The 24,129-nt window shown below is 44.9% G+C and overlaps 1 protein-coding gene across 3 annotated transcripts in view; it reads left to right on the forward strand.

The window, feature by feature from the left end:
• Positions 1–163: 163 nt before the first annotated feature.
• The window catches only part of LOC142579754 (uncharacterized), a 46,610-nt gene continuing 22,644 nt past the window's right edge, over positions 164–24,129 (forward strand). Inside the window, exons 1-7 of one of the 3 annotated variants that reach the window (XM_075690298.1) lie at positions 164–1,431; positions 1,509–1,660; positions 3,129–3,282; positions 6,268–6,380; positions 11,312–11,498; positions 14,536–14,672; positions 23,324–23,496. In XM_075690298.1, coding sequence (XP_075546413.1) covers positions 1,521–1,660; positions 3,129–3,282; positions 6,268–6,380; positions 11,312–11,498; positions 14,536–14,672; positions 23,324–23,496 — 904 coding nt within the window. In that variant the 5' untranslated portion in view covers positions 164–1,431; positions 1,509–1,520. Of the gene's footprint in view, positions 1,661–3,128; positions 3,283–6,267; positions 6,381–11,311; positions 11,499–14,535; positions 14,673–23,323; positions 23,497–24,129 lie in introns of all 3 variants that reach the window. The other 2 variants (XM_075690297.1, XM_075690296.1) reach the window with 2 other exon arrangements.

The following is a 24,129-nucleotide window of genomic DNA, read 5'->3' on the forward strand; positions in this document are numbered from 1 at the left end:
GGCCAGCGTAACGCAAACTCTTGGACCGCAAACAGCAGCTCATCGCAGTCGTTTGTCCACTGCGACAGGTAAGATGTGAATAATATAGCCAACGATCAAAGGACGGGTGCGCGTGGTGAACGATGTGCGAAATACGCGTCCTTTAAATCGAGGCGGCGCGGCCGTTCGGCATGGTCGACCGACCTTTTAACTCCCTCCGCGGTCGTCCGACAGAAAACGTAGCCCGTGAAAACAATGAAATTGTGTATATGTGCATTGAGCCGTGTGATGTCAAATAAAGAATGCACAACAATCGTTGCGATGATCTGAAAGGTTCACATCGGTCCAACCCTTGTTATGCGTTGTCTAAACTTGGCGATACGAAACAAAATTTCGAGTTTGAAAGTTGCCTAGGCCTACTGGGCACTGACAGAGCGATCCGCAGTTGAAGTTGTATTTCTAGTAAGCAAAATATGGTTTGTAGCTTTGTAAGAACGCATCCTCGTTTTAAGGTCGTCTAGATTCTCGACGTAGGAAATGCAAGTATCACTTGAGACGGACGGCAGTGCCGAACGCGGCGATAGGCACGGTGCTGCTGCTGCGAGCTGCGCTGTGCGATTGTTCCTCCGGGCTTCGTGAGTCGCTCGTCTACCCGACAGTTTCATGTCTGCAAAATCAATGCTAGGAGTCCATCGGAACTCTAGAAGGCTACTCAACTAGCGTCGCGGGATTAAAGGTAAGTGCGCGACTGAAAAGAAGCGTTAAACACGGAGCGTAAGCCGTGTCAAACGCAACGGAGCGAAGGTGTCCCAACTGCATCGCCTCCATCCATCCATCTTTCCGGGACATTCTTTTCATAAAGTACAAGACTAGTATAAACACAAATAACTTTTATGCACTACTGTGTGTTCGCATATCGTCTAAAGTGCTGTACAAATGAGGCATTTGTGCTGATTCTTGCCAAAATGTGGGATGAGTGCAAACAGGGTTACGGGGCAGACTTGTGTTGCATTAGTTCTCGGACTGTGAGAGACTTTGCGTTAGCTTGCATTCTAATCGCATTTCGTCTCCTATATAACTTGTGTTGATTACCGCCGATTAGCATCGTCAAACATGCAGACTTGATATGATACCCGTGTATCGCGTCTCTAACATGCCTGCGGAGCATGCCTCTTTTCAAAGCGGCGGATGTGAGAGATGTGCATTGAATTACATTTGCTCTCCGGCAGAGTACTGCCTCTGGAAATGTTTTCTGGTGTCAGCCGACGTTGGCATGAGTGCTGAGAGTTGTTGCGTAGGGAAACGACTAATTTGTCTGCCGCGGTCACGCTCGTGCTGCAAGGATCGTTCGAAAGTGGTCCACTCGGACGCCGCATTTCTACCCAGGCCTCATCGCGCTGGCTTCTCGCAGCTTTGTGTGTCCCGTTTCGGCGTCAGCGAAACGTGTTAGCTGTAAGGAATTTGCGAATGTCTGCTGTGTTTGTTGTCAGCGAGAAAGGTGGAACCGATTCATGTTTGCGTATTCACAGCCCGTCGCAACCATGGTCGTGGAGGGCCCACGGAGCCGCTACGCCCCGTCGACGGGCATGACTGCTCGCGAATTGTGTGAGAGCGACGACCAGGCAACAAGTCTCATCCTAGATCCATATCTGGGCTTTGCTACGCACAAGATGAACCTCAGGTAAGCATCAGGCTGGCTCTGCAACTTTCATTTCTCCGTGGTGCAATGTGCGCGGTTGTTCTGCCTCGGCCGTGGTTATAAAAACATTGCGCTCGGAGACCACTGGTTAAGCATCGTTTTGTTCGACAGAGTGCTTGCGTAAATGACACCATGAGCAGACTAGGCTGCGATTTCACTTATTCGTTTCTGTGTTGCATGGCGGACAGGCACGACCTCCAAATTTAGCTCCATCGATGTTTTCTTCCTCTTACTTGTCTGTGCAGGTTATTGGGAAAATGTCATTTTAGGTATATCAACAGTATGTGCCTGCCTCGCCATTTACAGCCATTTGCTTTCAGGATTGCGACTTGAAAGAAGTCTTTTGTGTGACAGTTATTTTCCAACCTCTTCAAACATTTGTTCATATGCATGTGTTGGCCACTTTCTGTTTGATTGTCACTTTGAATTGTTTGTACAAATTTAGGTATTTGCACCTTAACTTGATTACTCGTCATTCAGGATGTGTACTTTGTTTAGAAAGCACAAGTGATGCTAGGTGACCGTGTTTCATGAATAGCACATCTGTTATGTATTCTGCAGCTGACCTACATGTTAAAAAAAAAAGTGCAGTCCAGCTTTCTTTTGCTTTCTTGCAGATTCCTTTTACCTTTTGCAAATTAATTTGCATTTTGTCGTAACAGTTCATACAACATTGTCATGATATCAACCCTTCTTGTGTTCACTCAGATCTTTGTCTATAAAATCAAGAGGACAAGAAATAACCAGCTATTGTGAACCCCTCAAATCTGTCCAATTCGGTTGCCACATAGATAACTACCACATTATCCATAGTGTTCACCTACCAAAGATCTATAGCAAATCGGGTGACAAGAGTGAGTGGCTGTGCTAACTTTGGTATACAATTGAGAAAAGTTGAAGAAAAACCAACATCGTAGCCGAAGGTTGTGAAGGTTTGTTTATATGCCCTTGTTCAGTCTCCCTCAAAAACTTCAGAAGAACATTGATGAGCACTGTTCAACAAAATTTCCGTGACCTCATCACGTACATGGTTAGACTCTGTCGCATCCTGAACATCCGACGTCCTTGCTGCTCTGCGACAGAATACTGTTCAGCATTGTTCGCTCATCTCCTAGCTTCTGCCAAGGTCACCATTGCAGCGACAGGGGGTGAACCAAAGATGACATTCTTTCCCATCCTGCATTGTTCCTTATCTCTGGCAGTAGCTGACCCCGTTTTTGCCATGTCACCACTGGTGGCAGCAGCAGTGGCCTGTCTTTTGGTGTTCTACAAAAAAAAAAAAAGCAAACCATGTTAAAAACGGGTGGATTTTATTTTGGGAATGGGGCATTTGTCAGGATATTATGGTACAACATTTCCTACCTCTCTGTTCATCTTTGCAGTATCACTTTGACAGGTGGCTGGGATAAAAATTGTGCATCATTGTGTTCCTTTCTTGGTTTGGTCACAGATTTCGCCCTTACAAGTCCCACAAGCAGGAGCTGCAGCAGCTGATAGCAGATTTCAAGACCCACAATCAATATGAGAAGGTGTTCTCTAAGTTAACAGACTTTGTCCCGGCCTCGTTTCTCACTAAGGCCCGGCAGGGTCCATTCAAAGAGCACGTGAGTATCTCCTCCTCCGACTACACTGTGTGTGTCTGTTGGAAGCTGCATCGCTTCATTTGTGAAGCTTGCTTGATAGGCTGATCAATTGCAATGTTAAACGCTACTGACTGATTAAGATTGTCCACTCATGCTTGGCCACGGCTGCCCGCATAGGAATTACTCTTTGGCCACCCTGCTTACCAGTGTCGCAACTGTCGGGTCTCGCTAATTTCGACTAGTTTTAATGCGAAAGCATTATGTGGCTCACGAAGTGGAAAATGGTACGAAAAGTCATGTGGTCACAGAGACGTGCTCATGCCATTGCACGCACGTTCATCATCTTCCACAGCTGGCTCCAATACCACTCATGATGCCATGCGCTGGTGGCACTGGCCCACTGCCAGTCGATGTGGTGATTTCAGTGAGTGCTGTTGTGCACTCCAATGGATGAACCTTCGACGGATATGGTACAAAAAGACACGTCACAGAGACAGACGGCGCTGGTGGCCGGTCTACATATAGCGCCGCACGTTGCGGCACTGCCAGTTCATGTGGGGATTTTAATGAGTTCTCTCGTGCGCTCCAATGGACGAATCTTCAACTTTGACTTCTCATTCGGTAGCTGTGCCCGCCTCCTTAGGATGTCCACGCAAGTATGCGAACAAGGCTGAGGCCAAGGCACGTAATGCGAGAAATGATACAAGCCAACATGAAAACAATACCATCACGTTTCGTAAAACAAATCGTCATTGGGAAGACGTTGCAATGCTTTCACATTCATCCGCATAGGCATGCCTAAGTGCCACTGACTTTTTTTGAACACTCAACTAACCTCGAACTACGAGGAGCTACAGGTAGACCACATGCATGTTTGCCAGTGCACGCTCACTCCTGGCCGCTCCTGGTTGGACGCTGTGGCAGACATCGCTTTCTATTGAGCTATTGATAGCGCATTAAAATGTGCAAATTGGGTGTGGCTGCTACCGTATAGACTCGTGCAAGGGCCGCACTTTTTTTCTTTCTTTCTTTTCTTTTTTTAACAGTTTTGACAAGGTGCAGCCCTTGCACGGGACCAAACTTTTTGGTCAACATAGTGTTGGTGCAGCCAGTGACTTGTGCATACGCCGGTTCTAGCCGTCTAGTGGCGGCGCGGGGAAGTATGCAGGCGCGAAAGTTCGACGATGCATGTGCGGCATCGGAAAACCGAACGCGATTACTTCTCCGTCAGAAATTTCCTTTCCCAAATTTTGGGCTGCCAAAATTTGTTGCCCTTTCACGAGTCAATACAGTATCCGTCGGTCAATCTGGTGCAGAACAAAGTCGGTCCGCACCAAGTAGCATGACCAGACTGGAGCATGTGGGCGCGAGCGGGCACTCAAGCTCTGTCATGCGCAAAGCAAACACTGCGCATACGCACTACAGTTGCATGTAGCTGGGGTCTGCTATGCAACGTAGATACTGTGGCTACCATAGGCTGCTGCGATGAGCCCATTGGCTGAGCACACCGCTGTTCACTGAGGGCAACCACATTTGATGCGTTGTAGGCAACAAAATTGGAACTAATGGCATCTATGTAAACATGGAAAATCAAATTTGAGCTGCGTGCCACGGTGATGTTCAGTAGGCAGAGTGCTGTGGGTATGCCCCGCTCCGCCATAGCCATCGTAGTGCAAATCATTCAAGAAGGAGCAGAAGCTCCGCGAACGGAATGTCTGGGTGCCAATAACTCCGCTTCTGCTGAACACATTGGCGTTCTTTTTGCACTGAAGTATTTCTGAAATAGTTGAATTTAACTTTAAATGCATTTATACACCGATAAAGAGTGGTTCAGGGCCACTTTGATGAGAAATAAACAGGAAATGGTAGTGCTTGCAGTGCTTAAAGGAGTAATCACATGCCATTTTTTACTTTTATTTTGAGCTATAGATCTAAGCTCTGCACTTTGAAGCTCTAGAAAAAAAAAATATCGGCTAGCCTTAGAGGGGCCTAAATAATTAGCCACAGCAGCTCTTACGAACCAGTTTCGGTTTCGTTGAGTGTCGTGTAGTATTGTGACGTCATGAGGTTGAAGGTACTCGACTGTGTGGCAGCAGAACATCGCAATGTTTTGTGTCTAGTTCTAGCTCACTCGTTCATCTGCTATGCTACTATTCATTGCTTTTTAGCAGCAAATAGTAGCATAAGAAATGTCTGAGTGAGCTGGAGTAAGCGCCAAAACATTGCAATGTTCTTCTCCCATGTGACCACCTTCTGTGTCCATGATGTCATCACGTGTACACTTCCTGGACAAGGAAACCGAAAATTTGTTTATAAAACTGCTATTATAGAGAGTAGATTATATAGGTAACTCTGAGGCTTGTGAGTATTTTCATAGGGTTTTGATTTATAGTACTTACATTTATTGAAAAAAAAAATGAAGTCCAAAATGTCATTGCAGGGCCCCTTTAACAGCCTTACCAGTGAAATTTTAACACATACAGGACTGCCTGTTCTTCACTAGCAGTGCAAATAAAGTTTCGTGAAGCACCAGTGCAGGCAGCAGTTTGCATTAATAAAATAAGAATAGTTGCGGGATTGGTAGTATGTACTTTGTGATTTTATAGTGTGTGTAATGCAGGATACAAAATAAAAGGACATGGCACACTGATTTATGCACTGTGCTCTCTCTTGTCATTTTGCCATTTCGTGTCCTGAGATTAGGAGCTTTGCCAGTAGTACTAAATATTTAAATGAGAGCATTGGAATCGAAGCTATGTCTTTGTTGAGACTTAAAATGAAGTAAAATGTCCTTTCTGTTGTTATTCAGACCTGTCCATTCTTCTTGTGTATCATAACATGTGTATAAGAATTATTTGCTGCTTTAAAAATGTAGCATTAAAATGGCATGAAACAAACTGAATTATTTTCTTGTATTTTTACTTGAATGGTGTATTGACATGCAATATTGGTTACTACGCATTTAATAAGAAACCTCACCAGTGGACATGGTATTTTGCATTCCAGATCTTTCGTTACCTTCGTGTGTTTGACAAGGAAGCAGGGTTCCAGGTTATGCGATGTGACCGTTATTCAATGGAAGGCAATGTGGGTGCCAAGATATGTGCAACCAAGAAATGGTGAGCGTTTTCTTAATTCTGAGGGCCAGACTTGCCTATTGCCAGGCATCATCATTTTAATTTTTATCGGTGACTGCTTTCGTCAGACTATCAATGTTGTGTTATTTCTCTGGGCAAATTGGGCTTGCTGTATTCAAAATCTTGTGACTGTTGTCGTTGATTAGATAGCAAGGTTGGCGTTTCTGCTGGAGTCACACGTGTGGCATGAATAGTGTCCCATAATTTTGAATTATGGGAGTACCAGGGATAGTTCTGTGGAGTCCAGTGACACATCCATAAATAACCAACAGACGGGACTTGTGGATATGATTAAAAGACTGCGCTCATTGCTATCATTGTTGCTTGAGTGTTGCTTTGCGTTCTGGGCATAAGCTTCCACATGAAGAGTGAACTTTTGTTCATTTTGTTCATTTTTTTCTAGAAAAATTCATGCTTATTCTGAGTCACTACACTGACAATATGTATTGAAATACCAACGTCATTACAAGCTAGCTTCTAATGACATTGTAATCATTATATGTATTTTACTAAAGCACATGTTTTGATATATTTTACCTTATGTGCAAAGTGACAATGCAAAGCACCATGTAATAATGTCTGAATTTTTAAGTGACTACACTTTTTGGATACTTTTGTCCTCATCGCACTGGCCCATCTTGAATTTTCTTATCTTTTTATAGTACTGATAAAACACATCTAGAAGTGATTGCTACAGTATTCCAAATGATGAACAATGCGGTCACTTGAATTAGTGCGCTACAGTATAATGCATATTTCACACAAAAAGCTGCTTGCCGCTTTTTTTCATCCTATTGAAACCCTATCATTTCTCATGTTTCCCATGATTCTTAACTGCACTGACATTTGGATTACTTGGTTATGATTCATATTTAACGTCTGTAGTGACTGAAAATGGGACAGAAAGAGAATGTGTTGACTTCTTTCCTGTCTCTCAACTTCTCTTTGGTGCTCAAGTCAAAGATGTTTATCTACAATGATGCACTGGTAAACACGATGGCTATTGGCCGAACTCTTGGATGTCTGGACTAAGAAGTACCCGGGGCAGGAACAAAATCAGAGGAATGTCATACTAGTGAGACTCGCAATGGGCTGCCTTGAAATGTATATTTTATGTCCTTTTAGTCTACTTATACTCTGTGTAGGTGGATTAAGACCTAGGCAATGTGTCTACTTCTATTAGCTATATCATATTGAAGCATAAAACATGCAGTAATCAACATTTTATTGTCGGTTTGCTTGAAGCATAGACGTCTACTAAGCTACCTTAAAAACACATTTTACCTTTTAGTCCTGCATTTGTACTTATAGCTAGGCTCTGTACACTTTTTGTTTGTTGACCACCTGCATATCGCCCCATTTAAAGCCATCTTTCTAATCTTCACTCTAGATAAGGCAGTTCTGGGGCTCTTTGGTCTCCAATGTCCTTGCGCCATGAAACCCCTTCGATCATCAGAAATCTTGTACTAGATAGGCAGTGGCACCATATGGTTGCGGAGGACGGTACTTTTTGGCCAATACTGTCACCTTTGTGGTTGGGCACAAACTGGTGTCGGAGACCGACCAAGCTGATTCCAAAGCTGAGCACAATGACGGATTGAGCGGCACAGACATGGTGCATTAGGAATCAAGAAAAAGGACGGAAGGCTGTGAAGGTGCGACAGAGACACAGTTTGTCCTCACCAAGCTCAATTGGTGATGAATGTGACGCTGCTCAATCGTGCATTCCAGCACTTCTAGGAAAAGATTGCTGAGGTGATGTGCTTTACTAGACGCATTCTGGATCTCTTTTAAACGATGTTACAAGGCACTTGTAAAAAGATTTATTTCCCTCCCTATGGGTTAGGCTTGGCCACTTGAGCATTGGAAAAAATCCACTGCTGTGAAATCATTAAACAAATCGCAAAATATCCACTAAGAAGTGTTATCAAGTATTCCACCAACATAATACAAATTTGTGCTGATCTTGTTTTTTTTTTCTTATGAAAGGAAATGAGAAACATTTTAAATAACTGGAATTACATCATTCTGGAATGTGTACAGAAACAATGTGGTTGCCTAATCTCTGTTGTTGTCACACAGATGTATTACACAGAGGTTCTCACGCTTTGCATCAATTTTGTTGTGAGCCTACTGCTGGAGGCTGCTTTCACATAGCTGAAAGGGCAAGGCCAGCACACACACAAAACTTTTCTGTTAAAGTTCACCAGAGATAAGGGTGACTGTTTTCTTATGTGGCTGAGACAGCTTCTAGTTGCCCTGTGATAATTCATGCTTGAATTATTCAACATTCTAGTTATTTACATAAAATTAACAAGTTCCGGTTAGTCCATGATGTTTCAACGCATCCAAAACGTATTCACCATATTTATCTAATCTAGGCTGACCCCTCTGAATTTGGAAGATCAGAAAAATAAAGACCAATTTTTCCTAGAATGTAAGTAAAAATAAAAAAGTAGCTGAGTGCGATGATTCGAAACTGAATATTCGAATCAAATCGGTTGGTATTCGATTCCTTTCTGAATATATGTTTGCTATTTGAAACATTCTAACCCCCCGAAAAAATTGCCGTTGCCGTTTTTTTTTTTTAAGTAAGCTTCGCCGCAGTACAACCATGTTATGCGGCGAAGCATACAGAATGCATTGCGGTGAAGCATTTTTGTCATGCAGTGAAGCATATCAAAAGTGAAAAGGTGCAGTCACTGGGCCACTGCTGGTACTTATGGCCAGCCGACACTCTCAGCTCAAGCACTTGCACTGTACTGCGTCTTCATGCAACTGGAAAACACCAGCCGCCAAGTGGAAACATCTGTGTCTTCTACTAATCTGGCTGAGTGTCTAAAAGCATGGTATACAAACTACTACTTTGACCACATAGCAAGTGTGACAGTGTTTTTAAACATTTGCTCTAAAGTAGCTGTGTATCACCAGGATGGTTCATAGGCAAACTGGGGTAGAAACCTGGCTTTAGATGAAGCAGGGAAAATTCCCACACTGAAATTCAGTTAGTGAAACTTGTAATTTCAACCAAATATGCAGTTTTTTTGTCTTTCACAAAAAAAAAGCACTCTACAAAACTGAGGTTGGTGGAACAGAATTGGATTTTCTTTACGGCGCCATACGTATACATAGGGGTTCACACATCAGCACTCACTCTGATATTATAGAACTCTGCAATTTCTTTAAACAACTATATGAGGATAATAACACACATAAACCTTAGCCCTCGCCATGGCACAGTGGTTTTAGCATACTGCTGCTAAATGTGAGGCTCTGGTTTTGATTCCTAGCTGTTGCTGGCACATTCCGACAGGGGCGTACTCACGCACTCATCGTCATCACCATCATCAGCCTATTTTATGTCCACTGCAGGACGAAGGCCTCCTCCTGCGATCTCCAATTACTCCTGTCCTGCACCGATTCCAACTAGCTCCTGTGAATTTCTTAATTTCATCACTTCACCTAGTCTTCTGCCATCCTCGACTGCACTTCCCTTATCTTCACCCCCATTGTATAACCCTAATGGTCCACTGGTTATCTAACCTATGCTTTACAGGTCCTGTCCAGTTTCAATTTTTTTTCTCTTGATGTCAATTACAGTATCGGCTATCCCTGTTTTCTCTGTGATCCATACCCCTCTCTTCCTGTCTCTTAATGTTACGCCTAACATTCTTCATTCCATCGCTCTTTGCACATTCCTTAAAGGGACACTAAAGGCAAATACTAAGTCGACGTGGACTGTTTAAATACTATTCTAGAAACCTTGCAATGCTTGTTTCATGCCAAGAAAAGACTTAGATTACAAGAAAATTGCATCTGAAGGGTCCAAATACTTTTTTCTAAGTTTAAATCTCCCACCACCGAACCAGGGGATTGGTGACATTTCATACGCCATCACCACCCTTTGCTGCCATCGGTGAGTAAAATGGCACCCGACAGATGACAGTACCGAGCGAAGAGAGTGGTGGATTGGCCGCTGCAGCTGCTTTTTGGTCAAGTGGCATTAGAGAGTTCGGGCATCCCGCGACATCATACGGAAGTTGAATTCTTTGCTACTTGCAGTTTGTGCAAGTTTCGCGAGTTAGGAAAACCAATGCAGCACTACACGATAACGAAACTACTGAAACGCAAAATCTGGGTGACGTAGAGTCAAGGGAAAACTAAACCTTTCGACTGCCTGCGTTGTTGTCAAGGGTAATTTCAATGAGTTATTTTTTTATATAAAAATGAAATATAACTGGACAAGTAGCATTTTATTTTGTCTGATAATACAATGCAACAATGTTTTTTGCAATGAGTGGTTGAGTGACAGAATTTGACTGAGGAGTGCTTTCGTCATCGGCCAAGCACTTGAATGTCCTGGGGGAGTCTCTAATCATTCCCTGCATTTGCCTCAATTTCTCTATTATTAAGGCTCTGTTGGCGATAACATTGACACTGACGCCTTGGAGATTCTCGAGCACTAAGCTATCACTTTAATTCGACTTAATATTTGCCGTTAGTGTCCCTTTAACTTGTTTTTGAGCTTCAACTGTTTACACCAAATGAAATGCAGAGTGAAGCATGTGGCCAAAGCATAATGTGCCGTCCAGTTGTCACCATGGTGTGCACATCTGGTTTAACCACACTGTGCAATGACGCTCCACCTGTATTGCAATATCTTCGTTTCTATGTTGGTTGTATTTCATTTGAAAGTGAGAAAACAAAGTAAACAAGCGAAAATATTGTGGTATAGGGCGAGCATCCTCACATCTCGCAAACTGGATATCAGCTGCTTTCACGCTTAGTTGGAACACTTTGTGCCGACCAAAGACAGCAGAGCACACTTTGAAAACAAGAAGTGATTCACATGGTTGATTTATGCTCTGTGTCGAGGTTTGTGTTGTTCAAGCTTGGTGCGCCTTCGGATGCAGGTACAAGAATGAGAAGATCCCGCACCTAGTGGGCTGCATAGCGGAGCTGACAGAGGAAGAGGAGTGCCAGCTATTGTGTGCTGGCAAGAACGACTTTAGTGTCATGTACTCCTGCCGAAAGAATTGTGCCCAGCTGTGGCTTGGACCGGCAGCCTTCATCAACCATGACTGCCGGCCCAACTGCAAGGTGAGCCTGTGTAGCTGCGCTCACAGTATGTGGCACAGATGCATCTGCTGGAAAGGCCTTTGACTTCTTCTTCACTTCACTTTATTACCTTAAAGACCCCGGTTAGGGGGTATTACATAAGGGGTGGGCTTACAAATAAAGGTTACCATGAATGTTTGGAAACTGTCTTTCTAGCACGGTCACACTGTGTGCAACATAGGCACAAGGATCTCCTGCAGTGTGACAGCAAGATCGCGCACGGTAATTTTTAACCCTCTGAGCACATTGCACGAAGAAAGAGACATGTAAGCTTCTGGTATAGTAGGAAGAACACTACAGTGCAGCACCCATGTTGATATGTGTTGGAGGAATACGTCTGTTTTTACTTCCTGCATATCACAGTTCGTGCTGGAGATGTGTAGTATGAGACTACTGCCACGTCTTCGCAGTCCCAGTACAACTCAGACTACTTATAACATAGCCGCATTTAGTAATGTGGTGTTTCCTGACTGACATTTACCTTTCCATAGAATTCGATATACAGGCAAGTGCCTCTACAAAAAAATTACGGGTATAATGAAAGATTTCAGAGACCCTGGGCACTCCGTTATAAAGTTGTTTGACTGTATACTCATACCACTTATAGTGCTGCTGCATGAGACAAATTACTGGTTAAAATGTGGCTATCGGAAAATGTCATGGAAGAGCGAGGCAGTGGGGTGCTCTAGCAGTAGAGGAGAGGATGATGAGGGCAATGCAGAAGAGGACATGCGGAGTGAATGAACAAGGAGAAGAGAAAGAATTCAAAAATCAACAACATGCCTGCCATCATGGCAGCACATTGTACAAGTCTCATGGTGTAGGGCACTCTCTGGAAGCATGGTGGAATCTGTGGATCCAGAGTGGTTGCCTAGGCAATGGAGAAGCCTCTGTGCCTAGGCATGTTCATCACTTAATCTCGTAGGCCGTGTTTTGCTCCAGCTGTTTATCAGTGGTCTTTGCTAGTTGCTGAACTCGGAACCAAACGCATGCTCACTGCTGCTCTTTGAAATTTCATTTCATTTCATTTATTATACCTCAAAGGGCCAAGGGCATTACACAAGGGGACCATCCATGGAAATGCTTGGGTCAAAGTGCAAAATCAGATAGAGAGAGAAGAAAAAAAGCAACAAGAATATATATATATATATATATGTGACGAACCGTACAATAGTACGGTACGGTGCATTAGTGGAGAAAGAGGCAGACGAAGAATAAAGGCAGTGTTCGGGCCACCATGTTTGTCTCTGTTGGCGACCTCCTGCTCGCATCAATCACACAGGTCGACAGGATAAAGACCTGGCAGCCACCTCATCGGCCTCGCATCATCATGCAAGTACTCAACACCACGGCGTGAACCCAGAGCGCACAGCTCCACCACCGACACTGACCAGCATCATGACCGCATCACCGCAAGCCTTAGCATACCCAAGTACATCAGATCAGCGGACGATGGCCCCATGGAAGACTGGTTTCGTCTCCTCGAGCGCCACGCATCCACTGCATCATGGTTGGAAAAGGATATGATTGCCAACTTCAATGACTACTTCACCAGTGAGGCATTTTGCTTCTACCTAATGCACAAATTTGATAACAGTGAATCGTGGGAGAAAATCAAGGAAGAGATGATCAGTTGATTTCAGGTGTACGACTCCCTCATTATCAACCAGCTGGAAACATTACAACTGGGTTGTCGCATTCACCCACAGTCTCCACATAGCGACATCACATCAGTTCCAACCAAAGTCACGTGCCACTTCAACGGCTTTCAAACAGCGCCCCATCTCAAGCGTAGCTGTTGCTTATTCTGATGAAATGAAGCCAACTTGCTTACTGCCAGGACGAAATCAGAATACAAGTGCCAGCACCAATGCACATACCTTTCAAGGTGAAGACGACTTGAAGCCATATACATCTAGAGATCTAGCTGCTTTGCGACTCTAAAGCCTTCCATGTACTACACCTTAACAAGACGCTGCCAGTGCAGAAGCGTCGCACACACAAAGTAGCATCACGCATTGTGGAATTACCGAAATGTCCATTCGTCATGTCGTTGCGGCAGCCTCAGAAAAACCTTCTGAGAAGGCTACCACACTGTACTCGCCACTGGACAAACCTCACAAAAAGGAGCAGCGTACACACTCCTCATTCATCTCTACGTCAATTAGCGCCAGTAATCAAAAGGCATATTCCGGTAGATACGCTACCTCAACAACTGTCCCAACACCATCACAAAGACAACTTTGACGCTGACAACGATGGAGAGGCATCGCTGAAAGCACAGATGCAGCAAGGAAAATTTCAGTGCGCAAGGCAACTAAACCCGAGGCAAACGCAATGAATACAACGTTTTGCAAGAAAGAAACGTTGTCGAACACACTTGCAGCACCACCTATCAGAACTGCTCCCACGCCAAGGATTCCTGCGACAACGCTGTGCACAAGGACCAAAAAGACAGACATTTTCTACGCGTCCTGGACCAAAAGAGACGTCGCCTTAATGACCCAGTCCACCGAAGGTTCGAGCAGGGGACATCACGTGTCTCCAAGTCGCAACGACACTCGAATTCCCACGGATCACATACGTCCAAACCTTCCTTCATGGGGGCATGCATATGCGCTCTGGAGTGCAACAGCCAGCCTCGGCCACCTGAGCACTGCTGGATGTCACCGGACTGCCAGACTAACATCGTTCATATGTGAGGACATTATGACGGTATCATCTGCCCTTATACCTATGACTCTCTTGGCGGGAGGGGGAAGCATGTGACGAACTGCACAATAGTATGGTACGGTACAATAGTGAAGAAAGAGGTAGACAAAGAATAAAGGAAGTGCCATGCCATAGTTCTCGCTGTACCTAATGCCATATTCACTGCAGGGGCTAAGTCTAATGTCATATCTTATTGAGCGCTTACATTTCTATGCTACTGTGCCCATCATTGTTGTAGAAACACAGTTGCTTCTTTGTGGTGTACACTGCCGTCAGATTTTTGCATCTTTATTTTGCTTCCACGCAGTTTGTGTCGACGGGCCGAGACACTGCTTGTGTGAAGGTGTTAAGGGACATTGAGGAAGGCGAAGAGATCACGTGCTTCTATGGCGAGGATTTCTTTGGAGATGGCAACAGTTACTGCGAGTGTGAAACATGTGAAAGGTAAGTGAATGTGATTGTTCACAGTACTGATAGCTGTGTTCTCAACAAAATGAGGTTCTTAAAAAGATCTGTTACCTTGTTTGTGAAGGCCTGCAGGTATAGCTTGTAGTGCCTTGTACAAACTAATATTGTCTGTGTCCTACTGTGAAAGGGCTTGCACCCAGCTATTGTTTAATGATATATTTGATCAGCACTGTACGGCACAATAGGAGAAACAAATAGGCGATTCTGTGCATTTGCAGACATACTAAAGGGCGTTGCCACCATTGTGTGTCAGGTTTTTTGATCAAGTGCGATGCACTGCCGGCCTGCTTAACAGCTTACAGCACTGTCAAGCTGCCGGGCTGAGTTGGGAAGCTGTGGGAAGTGATTACAAATGAAATGGGGCAACGAAAGTGAACCAACACATAGTGTGTTTCATTTGCAAGAACAATCTACGCCAGTCGTCACAGCATGCAACCGCAATGCTTAATGCTTTGTGTGCACGCGTATGAATGCATGCGTTCTCGTTTATTTTTCCATTGTGCTCTGTCAGGACAACCTCAGCAGCCAGCAGATGAATGTTCAGTTGACATTGCTAAAAAAAAAGTCACGAGGTGCATCACTTCCACAGTATTTGTTGAATTTAAGTGTAGAGATTAAATTGGCTATTGATCTTGACAGTTCAGGAAGGTTACCCTACATTGGTGCATATAAGTTGTTCGACTAACTGTCCAACTCGGTACTGACCAGTGCAAGAATCATCGACAAAGAAAAGACTTTGGCTTCTCGACCTCATTTTGAATCTGATCATTCAGATCCCCGCAGGGGCGTCTGCGTCAGCAGGCGTTTGGTGTGTTACGACACCACGTACCTGAGCACACGAGGGTTGGACCCTCCCGCGTGTAGCCGTGCGCGGCTTTGCCGTGTCCAGGGAAAGGGGGATCCTGGGGGTTGAGCCGATGCCGGTTGTTTGGACCTTTAAGGCCCCCCGGCGGAGGCAACACACCCCTTTGGCCTCTGCTTCATGCAGACGGCACCTCCAGACTGACCCACCTGGAGGAAATCGGCAGTCGCCTTTTTCTGTCCTCCTCTCCAATCTTCGTCTTTCTCTCCCACTTTTCCATCTTTCCTGTCTTCTCTTCACTTCTTATTACTTCCGTATTTCCTGGCGGCAAGGGTTAACCATGTGTAATATATCCTGTCTTGGGTATATATATATATTAGGTTATAGCGGCGATGCATGGCTGGTGTCTGCAGGTATTCTTCCAACCTTGTAGCGTCCCCTTGTTGGGCTTGGTGGTGGGTGGCCACCATCGCCGCCGAAATTTCCGATGCTATATGGCAAGCAACTTTCCTCCGCTACCTGATCGCTCCCTGAAGAGGGGGTGCACCGACGAAACATTCACTTTCTTAATGCAGCCAAAACAATCTTTTCCAATATACCACGTTGTACATAGTCAGCACGATAAGAAAACAGTCAGAATGATCGCCACCATTTGTTGTAGCGAAATCTCTCACTGAAGCAATTGGCCCAGGCTATAAAGTAACGAAGATGGGAAGTGGTGATCTTCTTCTCGAACTTCGCGACAAAGCGCAATATGACAAACTCTCGGAACTTGTAGCATTTGGGGAAATTCCAGTCTCAGTGGGCCCACACAGATCCATGAACACAGTGCGCGGGGTCGTCTCAGAAGATGACCTTCTCAAACTGAGTGAAAGCGAACTACTAGAAGGATGGCAAGACCAGAACGTAGTAAAAGTGCAAAGAATAACATTAAGGCGAGATGACAAACAAATACCGACCAAACACATAATCATTACTTTCGGAACCAGCAACCTGCCTGAAACAGTAGAAACCGGCTACTGCAAGCTTTGTGTTAGACTATACATCCCAAATCCGCGTCTATGCTTCAAGTGTCAGCGTTTTGGTCATGGGTCGCAAACCTGCTGAGGATGTGCTACTTGTGCTAAGTGTAGTTCTTCTGAACACGCTTCTGACATCTGCACTTCACCAAAACACTGTGCCAGCTGTGAAGGAGATCACCCCGCCTACTCGCGATCGTGCCCCTCATGGAAAAAGGAGAAACAAATAATAGAACTGAAAGTCATATCTTTTCCAGAGGCACGTAAACGTTTCGCTCTCCACAACCAGTCTAGTCCTTCCTACACCGATGAGCGTGCCGGGGGGCAGCGCTACATCCTTCGGTGGCAGCTCAAGTCACACGGAGTGTGACGGCGGTTATGCCATCAGCCCCCCCTGGCGGGAGCAGCCACTGCTCTTCCACCCCCTACCACGAAGGGCCAGCAGACCGCCGAGCCTGCCGGACCCAGGGCCACTGCTCGTGCAGACAGGCCCGAAAAACTCCTGAGAGTGCCCGCTGAGCGGGCGTCATCCAGCACCTCTGAAGAGGCGATGGATGTAACAAAAACTTCTCCGGCATCTCAGACGCCAAAAGAACGGCGTTGCTCCCTGGAGCGCGCCAACAAAAAGGAAATACTCCGCATCAAGGGCCCTTCAAAGGTCTCTTGAGCCAACCTGATTGATCTCTTGACACACACCTCAAAACAGTTCCAATATGGACACACAGATAATGCATTGGAATGTGAGAGGTTTAATACACAATCTTGATGATGTTAAGGAACTCCTTCGCAAGTTCAACTCAAGGGTGTTGTGTGTGCAAGAGACACACCTCAATCCTTCACATACTAACTTTCTCAAACAATATGCCATTTATCGCAAAGATCGCAGTGACGCTCTCGTCTCGTCAGGCGGTGTTGCTATTATAGTTGATAAAGGTATCGCCTGCCAACATTTACATCTGCAAACACCCCTTGAGGCAGTGGCAATCAGAGCCGTGCTATTTGATAAGTTAGTCACGGTTAGCTCTCTGTACAACCCCCCATGCCATCAACTTTCCACAATAGAATTCCAGAGCTTTATCGCAGAACTCCCCGAACCTTACATTGTAGTAGGTGATTTAAACGCACATAACACCCTCTGGGGAGATTCTCGTTGTGATGCGAGAGGGTGCTTATTAGAAAAGTTCCTTTTATCCTCCAATGCATGCTTACTAAACAAGAAAGAGCCCACATTCTACAGCATGGCGAACAAAACATTCTCATCCATTGACTTAAGTATAACATCAAGTGCACTAGTTCCATACCTTGAGCGGGACGTGATCAAAAATCCATATGGGAGTGACCATTTTCCAATTGTCTTAAAGTTAACAAAAGGCGATAAGTGTTCCTCACATCTGCCACGTTGGAAGGTCGACTGTGCTGACTGGGAATGATACAGAGAGCTGTCACATTTGACCTGGGATGACATCTGTACTCTCTCAATCGATGATAGAGTATCATATTTGACGGCATTTATAACTGATGCTGCATCAATATGTATCCCTCAAACGAATGGATCACCCTCTAAACGGCGTATTCCTTGGTGGAATGAGCAGTGTAAGGAAGCCCGCAAAAATTAAAATAAGGCTTGGAGTCGCCTTCGCGACTGCCCAACTACCGAGAACTTGATCAGCTTCAAGAAAATAAAATCAGAAGGTAGAAGAATGCGCCGTCATGCCAAAAGGGAAAGCTGGCAAAAATACATCTCTAGTATTAATTCTTATACAGGCAAAAGAAAAGCCTGGAACAGGGTAAACAAAATAAAAGGCCGTGAAACTCATCCTCTACCATTGGTAAATACACAAGGAGACACACTCATTGACCAAGCCGACTCTCTAGGGGTACATTTTGAAAGGATTTCTAGCTCATCCCACTATTCAGATACATTTCTGAGATACCGGCAACAAGTGGAACGACTGCCTCTGGGTCGGAAAGGAAATAGCAACCAACCTTACAACTGCCCATTTAGCATGGCAGAATTTCAGGCTGCGCTCAATGGCTGTAACAAATCCGCTCCAGGAAGTGACAGAATATTGTATATAATGATCAAACACCTACACCCTGAAACCCACAAAACACTACTGTCCCTCTTTAACTCTGTGTTCTCTGCCAGCTACATTCCATCTGCCTGGAAGGAAGCAATAATTATTCCAATACTAAAAGACGGCAAGGACCCAACTTCAGTCAACAGCTATAGGCCTATAGCGTTGACAAGTTGCCTATGTAAACTCTTTGAAAAAATGGTTCACCGGCGTCTCCTTCATTTTCTTGAAAGTAACAAACTATTAGATCCCCTACAGTGTGGTTTCAGGGAAGGTAGATCCACAACTGATCACCTTGTCCGCATCGAGACGAATATTCGCGATGCTTTTGTGCATGAGCAGTTCTTTTTGTCAGTATTTATTGACATGGAGAAGGCTTACGACACCACGTGGCAGTTCAGAATTCTCCGTGACCTGGCCGAAATGGGAGTCCGAGGTAATTTACTGAATGTCATCCAAAGTTACCTGTCTAACCGCACGTTCCGCGTCAGAGTTGGTAATGTGCTATCTCGTCTATTTACACAGGAAACAGGTGTACCACAAGGTGGCGTGCTTAGCTGCACTCTATTCATTATAAAATGAACTCACTTTATACTATCATACCACGTACAATGTTTTATTCTGTGTATGTAGATGACGTACAAATAGGTTTTAAATCATGTAGTCTTTCCATCTGTGAGTGACATGTACAGCTTGGGCTAAACAAATTGTTAATGTGGGCTGACGAGAGCGGGTTTAAATTAAACCCGCAAAAAAGCATGTGTGTTCTCTTCTCGAACAAGAGAGGTATATTACCTTAATCGACAACAGCTCCCAGTGAGCCATGAACATAAATTTTTGGGCCTCATATTAAACACTACATTAACATTTATCGCCCACTTGAAATATCTGAAGGCGAAGTGCATGAAGACAATGAATCTTCTGAAGCTCTTGTCCCGTACATTCTGGGGAAGTGACAGAAGATGCCTTTTGAGCCTGTATAAAAGTCTGATAAGGTCACGCCTTGACTATGTTGCTATAGTGTATAGCTCTGCTACGCCTAGTGCCTTGAAGATGTTAGATTCGATTCACCACTTGGGTATCCGTCTTGCTACAGGTGCCTTCAGGACTAGTCCTGTAGAGAGCCTCTACGTTGAATCCAACGAATGGTCTCTTCATCTACAAAGAGCATATTTATCTTTCTCTTACGCTTTGAAAGTTAAATCAGATAGTCAGCATCCATGTCATTTTGCAATTAGCGACTTGTCCACTGCAAGGCTATTCCGTAACCGCCCAGCCGTAAGGCCTCCTCTGTCCCTCCGAGTGGAAGCACTGTCAGAAGAAACAGGCGTCCCTTTTCTAGAAAATATTCCAATGGCTCCTACTCGGTTCCCACCGCCTTGGGAGTGGCAAACTATCCAGTGTGACATATCTTTCTTAGAAATATCGAAACAAGCGCCTGAGGCTCACATACAATCACATTTTCTTGAACTAAAAGAGAAGTATTCCTGTGCTGAATTTTACACGGATGCTTCGAAGTCTGCTGATGGTGTTGCTTACACAGCTCTTGGACCATCATTTTCAATATCTGGGACACTAAACCCACACACAAGCATCTTTACAGCGGAAGCACACGCTATTGGCCTCGAGCTCCACCACTGGAAAAGCTGGCGCCACCGTCGGCGTGACGTGCTTGGAGGGATCACGTGGACATGTCGGCCGCGTCGGCTGCTTCTGGCGCGCCGAAGCGAGCTGAAAACGAGTTTAAATTCTCTCGTACGCTGCGGTCCTCATTTAGTGGCGAAATTTTCCCGCTTCGAGTGTCTCCTTTACAACGCTTGAAAGCACTACAATAGGTAGTGGCTGCCTTTGAAGGCGCGCAACATGGTAGGCTACTGCTCGGTGCCGCAGGGCCGGACGCACGTAACGGAGGCCGGTGTCAGCCTTATTCACACGTAGCCGCAGGACAAGAAGCTGCGTGAAGCTTGGCTCGCGAAACATAAAACCAGCAAACAGTCATCGGCTACAACACGGGTATGCAGCAAGCACAGACGCGAGGAAGATTTCTGCTACGGCGCCCGGTCTGCGATGTTCTGAAAACGCGGACTGAGACGCTCGCCCGAGTCCGCTGCCTGACTAATGTCGTGATGGTTTGGTCTATGAACTTGTCGATCCTACAGATACTGGCAAGTTCAGTGGAGTGGAAAGGCAGCGGTAAGAAGCGCATTTAAAGAAAGCATGGCATATGGTCATGTTTGGCATATGGCATATGGTATAATTGCACGCTGAGAACACCGATAAACATACAGTGCGACGTAACTCGAGAAATAGTATTGAAAGGTCAAAGAATTTAGAAGAAAAAAAAAAGAATGAATCGTCGCGACGGCAAATCACAGTCCCCGTAGGCGTCGAAGTCTCTACAATGAAATTATTTTTTAACAGCTGTGATAGCGCCCACGCAACAATGGTTGCTTGTATACTGTCAAATGCTCATATTCTGGGGCCTAAAGCTCAATGCACGGTGCGAAAACGCGCGCGCGGAGAAAACGAAACAGTGCGTGGACAAGCATGCAGACGCGCAGTCGGTCGCTGCGAATCTGTGCGATCGCTGCATTGAGGCTTCATTCTATTACGCTCCCTTTAGTTATACAAACATTATAAGAACATATTTCACATAGTTTGCTCTCAGCGTTTACCTACCTTTCACGCAAGAAGCCGGTTCGGGAGACTCCATCGCGGCGACCGCGCGCAGTGGCGTTCACTGTACGTATTCGGTAAAGAGATAGCGTCTGTAAACGATTGTGTGCTTTCAGTTTGTCCAAGATTATTATTTAGACAGTAATAAACTTCTCTCGTTTCGAAAGTACTTACAGAAATGTCCGGGAGAGCTCGCGCGTGGTGTTTTCAGTGAGCACTGACAGCAAAACCTATGAGGAGCGCGCCACGTGATCCCTCATACTACGCCAGCGAGGCGCTTCCGATAGATGGCGACTCCGTAACTCCTCGCCGCCAATACTCATGGCTATTAAACACATCAGGCTCACAAACGTCGCTAAGGCTGTTCTCTTCAGACTCATTAAGTGTCGTGAGAGCACTAATTAGTCTACAAAAACATAAGAATTCCGTTTTGAATGAGCTGTATAACTTATTGTGCGCCATATATATGTGCAATCAAGTGATTGTCATATGCTGGGCACCCGGTCACAAAAGTATAAAAGGGAACGAAGCAGCTGACAAAAGCGCTACATCAGTAACTTTTAGCGACAGAGATGGAAATATTCCCATCCCTGCCACAGACCTAAAGCCTTTTGTACGCCGTAAATTAAGGAATCATTGGCAAGGCAAGTGGGATACGCAGGTAATGAACAAGCTTCACATAATAAAACCAAAGCTGGGGAATTGGATAAGTGGGAAAACAGCACGTTACAAGGAAGTAATTCTTTGCCGATTAAGGATAGGCCACACATACGGTACTCACTCTTATCTCTTGACTGGACGCGATCCCCCGACTTGTGGTAAGTGCGGCAATAGTCTGACAGTACTCCATGCTCTTATTCAGTGCCCTGCAATAGAGACAGAGAGGAAAAAGTATTTCCCTTCTGCATATCGTGAAAATACACCTCTTTACCCTACATTTTTTCTTAGTGATGAACCGCTTTTTAACCTGAAATTGGTGTTACAGTTTTTATCGGAAACAGGTACCCTTAAAATCATTTGGACAGGTCATTTTTAGCATACGACAAACAGCCCTTTTATTAAAAGGGCTCTCTTAAGGTTCTACTGTCACTGTTATGTGTTGTCTTGTTCCATCATGTTTTTAACGAAACCCAATTGCCATCATCCATGCCCTAAACAGTGTCATCATTTTAGTACCTATTTATTTTACGCCATTTACAGCGACAGTTCTTAGGCCTTTTTACAGCCATGTCACATTTACCATGATGAATCCACTGTCCACTGCATTCACAATACATTGTTAAAATTACCTTTTGGCATGGCGCTCTTTGGCCATACTTGGCCCTTGCGCCATTAAACACCATATATTAACATCATTGATCATTCAGATAACTGAGCTCACACTCAATCGCAACGACGGCAACTTTCCCCATGTGTATGCATGGTATTTACATCACATCTTGAAATGTACATAGCCAGATTTTCTTCTCGTTCATCCTCATTGTGAACAAGGCTCTTGTGTGGGAGCTGACACGTCTTTTTATTTCTAATTTTTATTGTTGGCGTCCAAGTTTCTACTACTTACAATGTCTCCTCCTGACTGGACAGGCTTCCGTCAAACTCTTGATTTCAAAGCATACCTATGATCGCGTGGTTGAATGTCTCATGGCTGAGGAGGACACAACTTCATCTTGTGCCCGAGCTGTCCACACCGTCATATGTTAGCAGCAGAGTGCTTGGGCAATTTCTCATCATAGCTTCATAACTATGACACCGGGTCTTCACTGAGCATGTAAGTCATGCAGGAAAGCCAAATAGAAGATGCAATACTCGTGCGAGGACGACAACTGGCAGGGAATACAGGATAGTGTAGCGTTCCCACCACTCTCTATTGTAAAGGTTGTGTGCATGTTATGTGGAAACGGGATTCTGGAGGGTAGCTTCTATGTATGCTTTTCACTGGAGGAATATAGGTTTGCTGCGGATGGGGGCTGTTTCATGTGAAGCTGCCCAACCATGTTTAATTGTGGCAGTGGTGACTTGCGGTGATGCCATGGTGCATCCTCTGCGTAGGCGAGGAACTGGAGCGTTCACCACCAAGAAGGGCCGGCAACCAAGCCTGATGGAAACCCGATTGGCGTACAGTTTCCGAGAGACAGACAATCGCCTCAACCGCTGGAAGCAGCAGGTCAAGTCACCCCAGCACAAGCCACAGCTGCAGCCACAGCAGGCACACCACCAGCCAGGTAGCCTTTATGCGCCGTCGCATCGCATGATCTAGCTGATTTGCTGCATCAGAGAAACCTGTGGCATGGTAGCATCGTCCACGAAATTTCTGCCCACAGTAAATTAATTCAGGGCATATTATAGCAGCCCTGAAAGTATTCATGAAGTGTAGCAGGCAGTGAGTGTGCAAAGAGCAGTATCCACATGCAGAAAAGTCACTAAACTGCAGCAGTGCTACATACTACAATTAAACCTCAATATAACAAAGTTATTGATGTAATGAAGTATTTAGCTTTTTATAACTTCTTCTCCATATAACACCATGTATTAGAACCTTAATAGAGTGAAGCGTGCTTATGCACAATTCCAATATAACGAAATTCCACTGTTGCTACAAAGGAATGCCGAGACAATAAATGAAAACTTCTGCAGACACAGATGGTCAAATGGTTGAATTACGAGAGGCTGCTTGCAAGCGTACCTCTCAAATTGCGCGTGACCCAGAGCAATCACCAAAGCAGAGCGGTGTTGTGTTCCTTATGAAGTCCAAGTGTGATAATCGCCATTCACGCAACGTATGCTTTGGGTGCGAGTGAAAACGTGAGATTGAGAAACGAAAAGTATGGTGGTTTGATCAGTGGCATCTTCCAATA

The sequence above is a fragment of the Dermacentor variabilis genome, chromosome 4 (genome assembly GCF_050947875.1).
Source record: "Dermacentor variabilis isolate Ectoservices chromosome 4, ASM5094787v1, whole genome shotgun sequence".
Lineage (NCBI taxonomy): Eukaryota > Metazoa > Arthropoda > Arachnida > Ixodida > Ixodidae > Dermacentor > Dermacentor variabilis.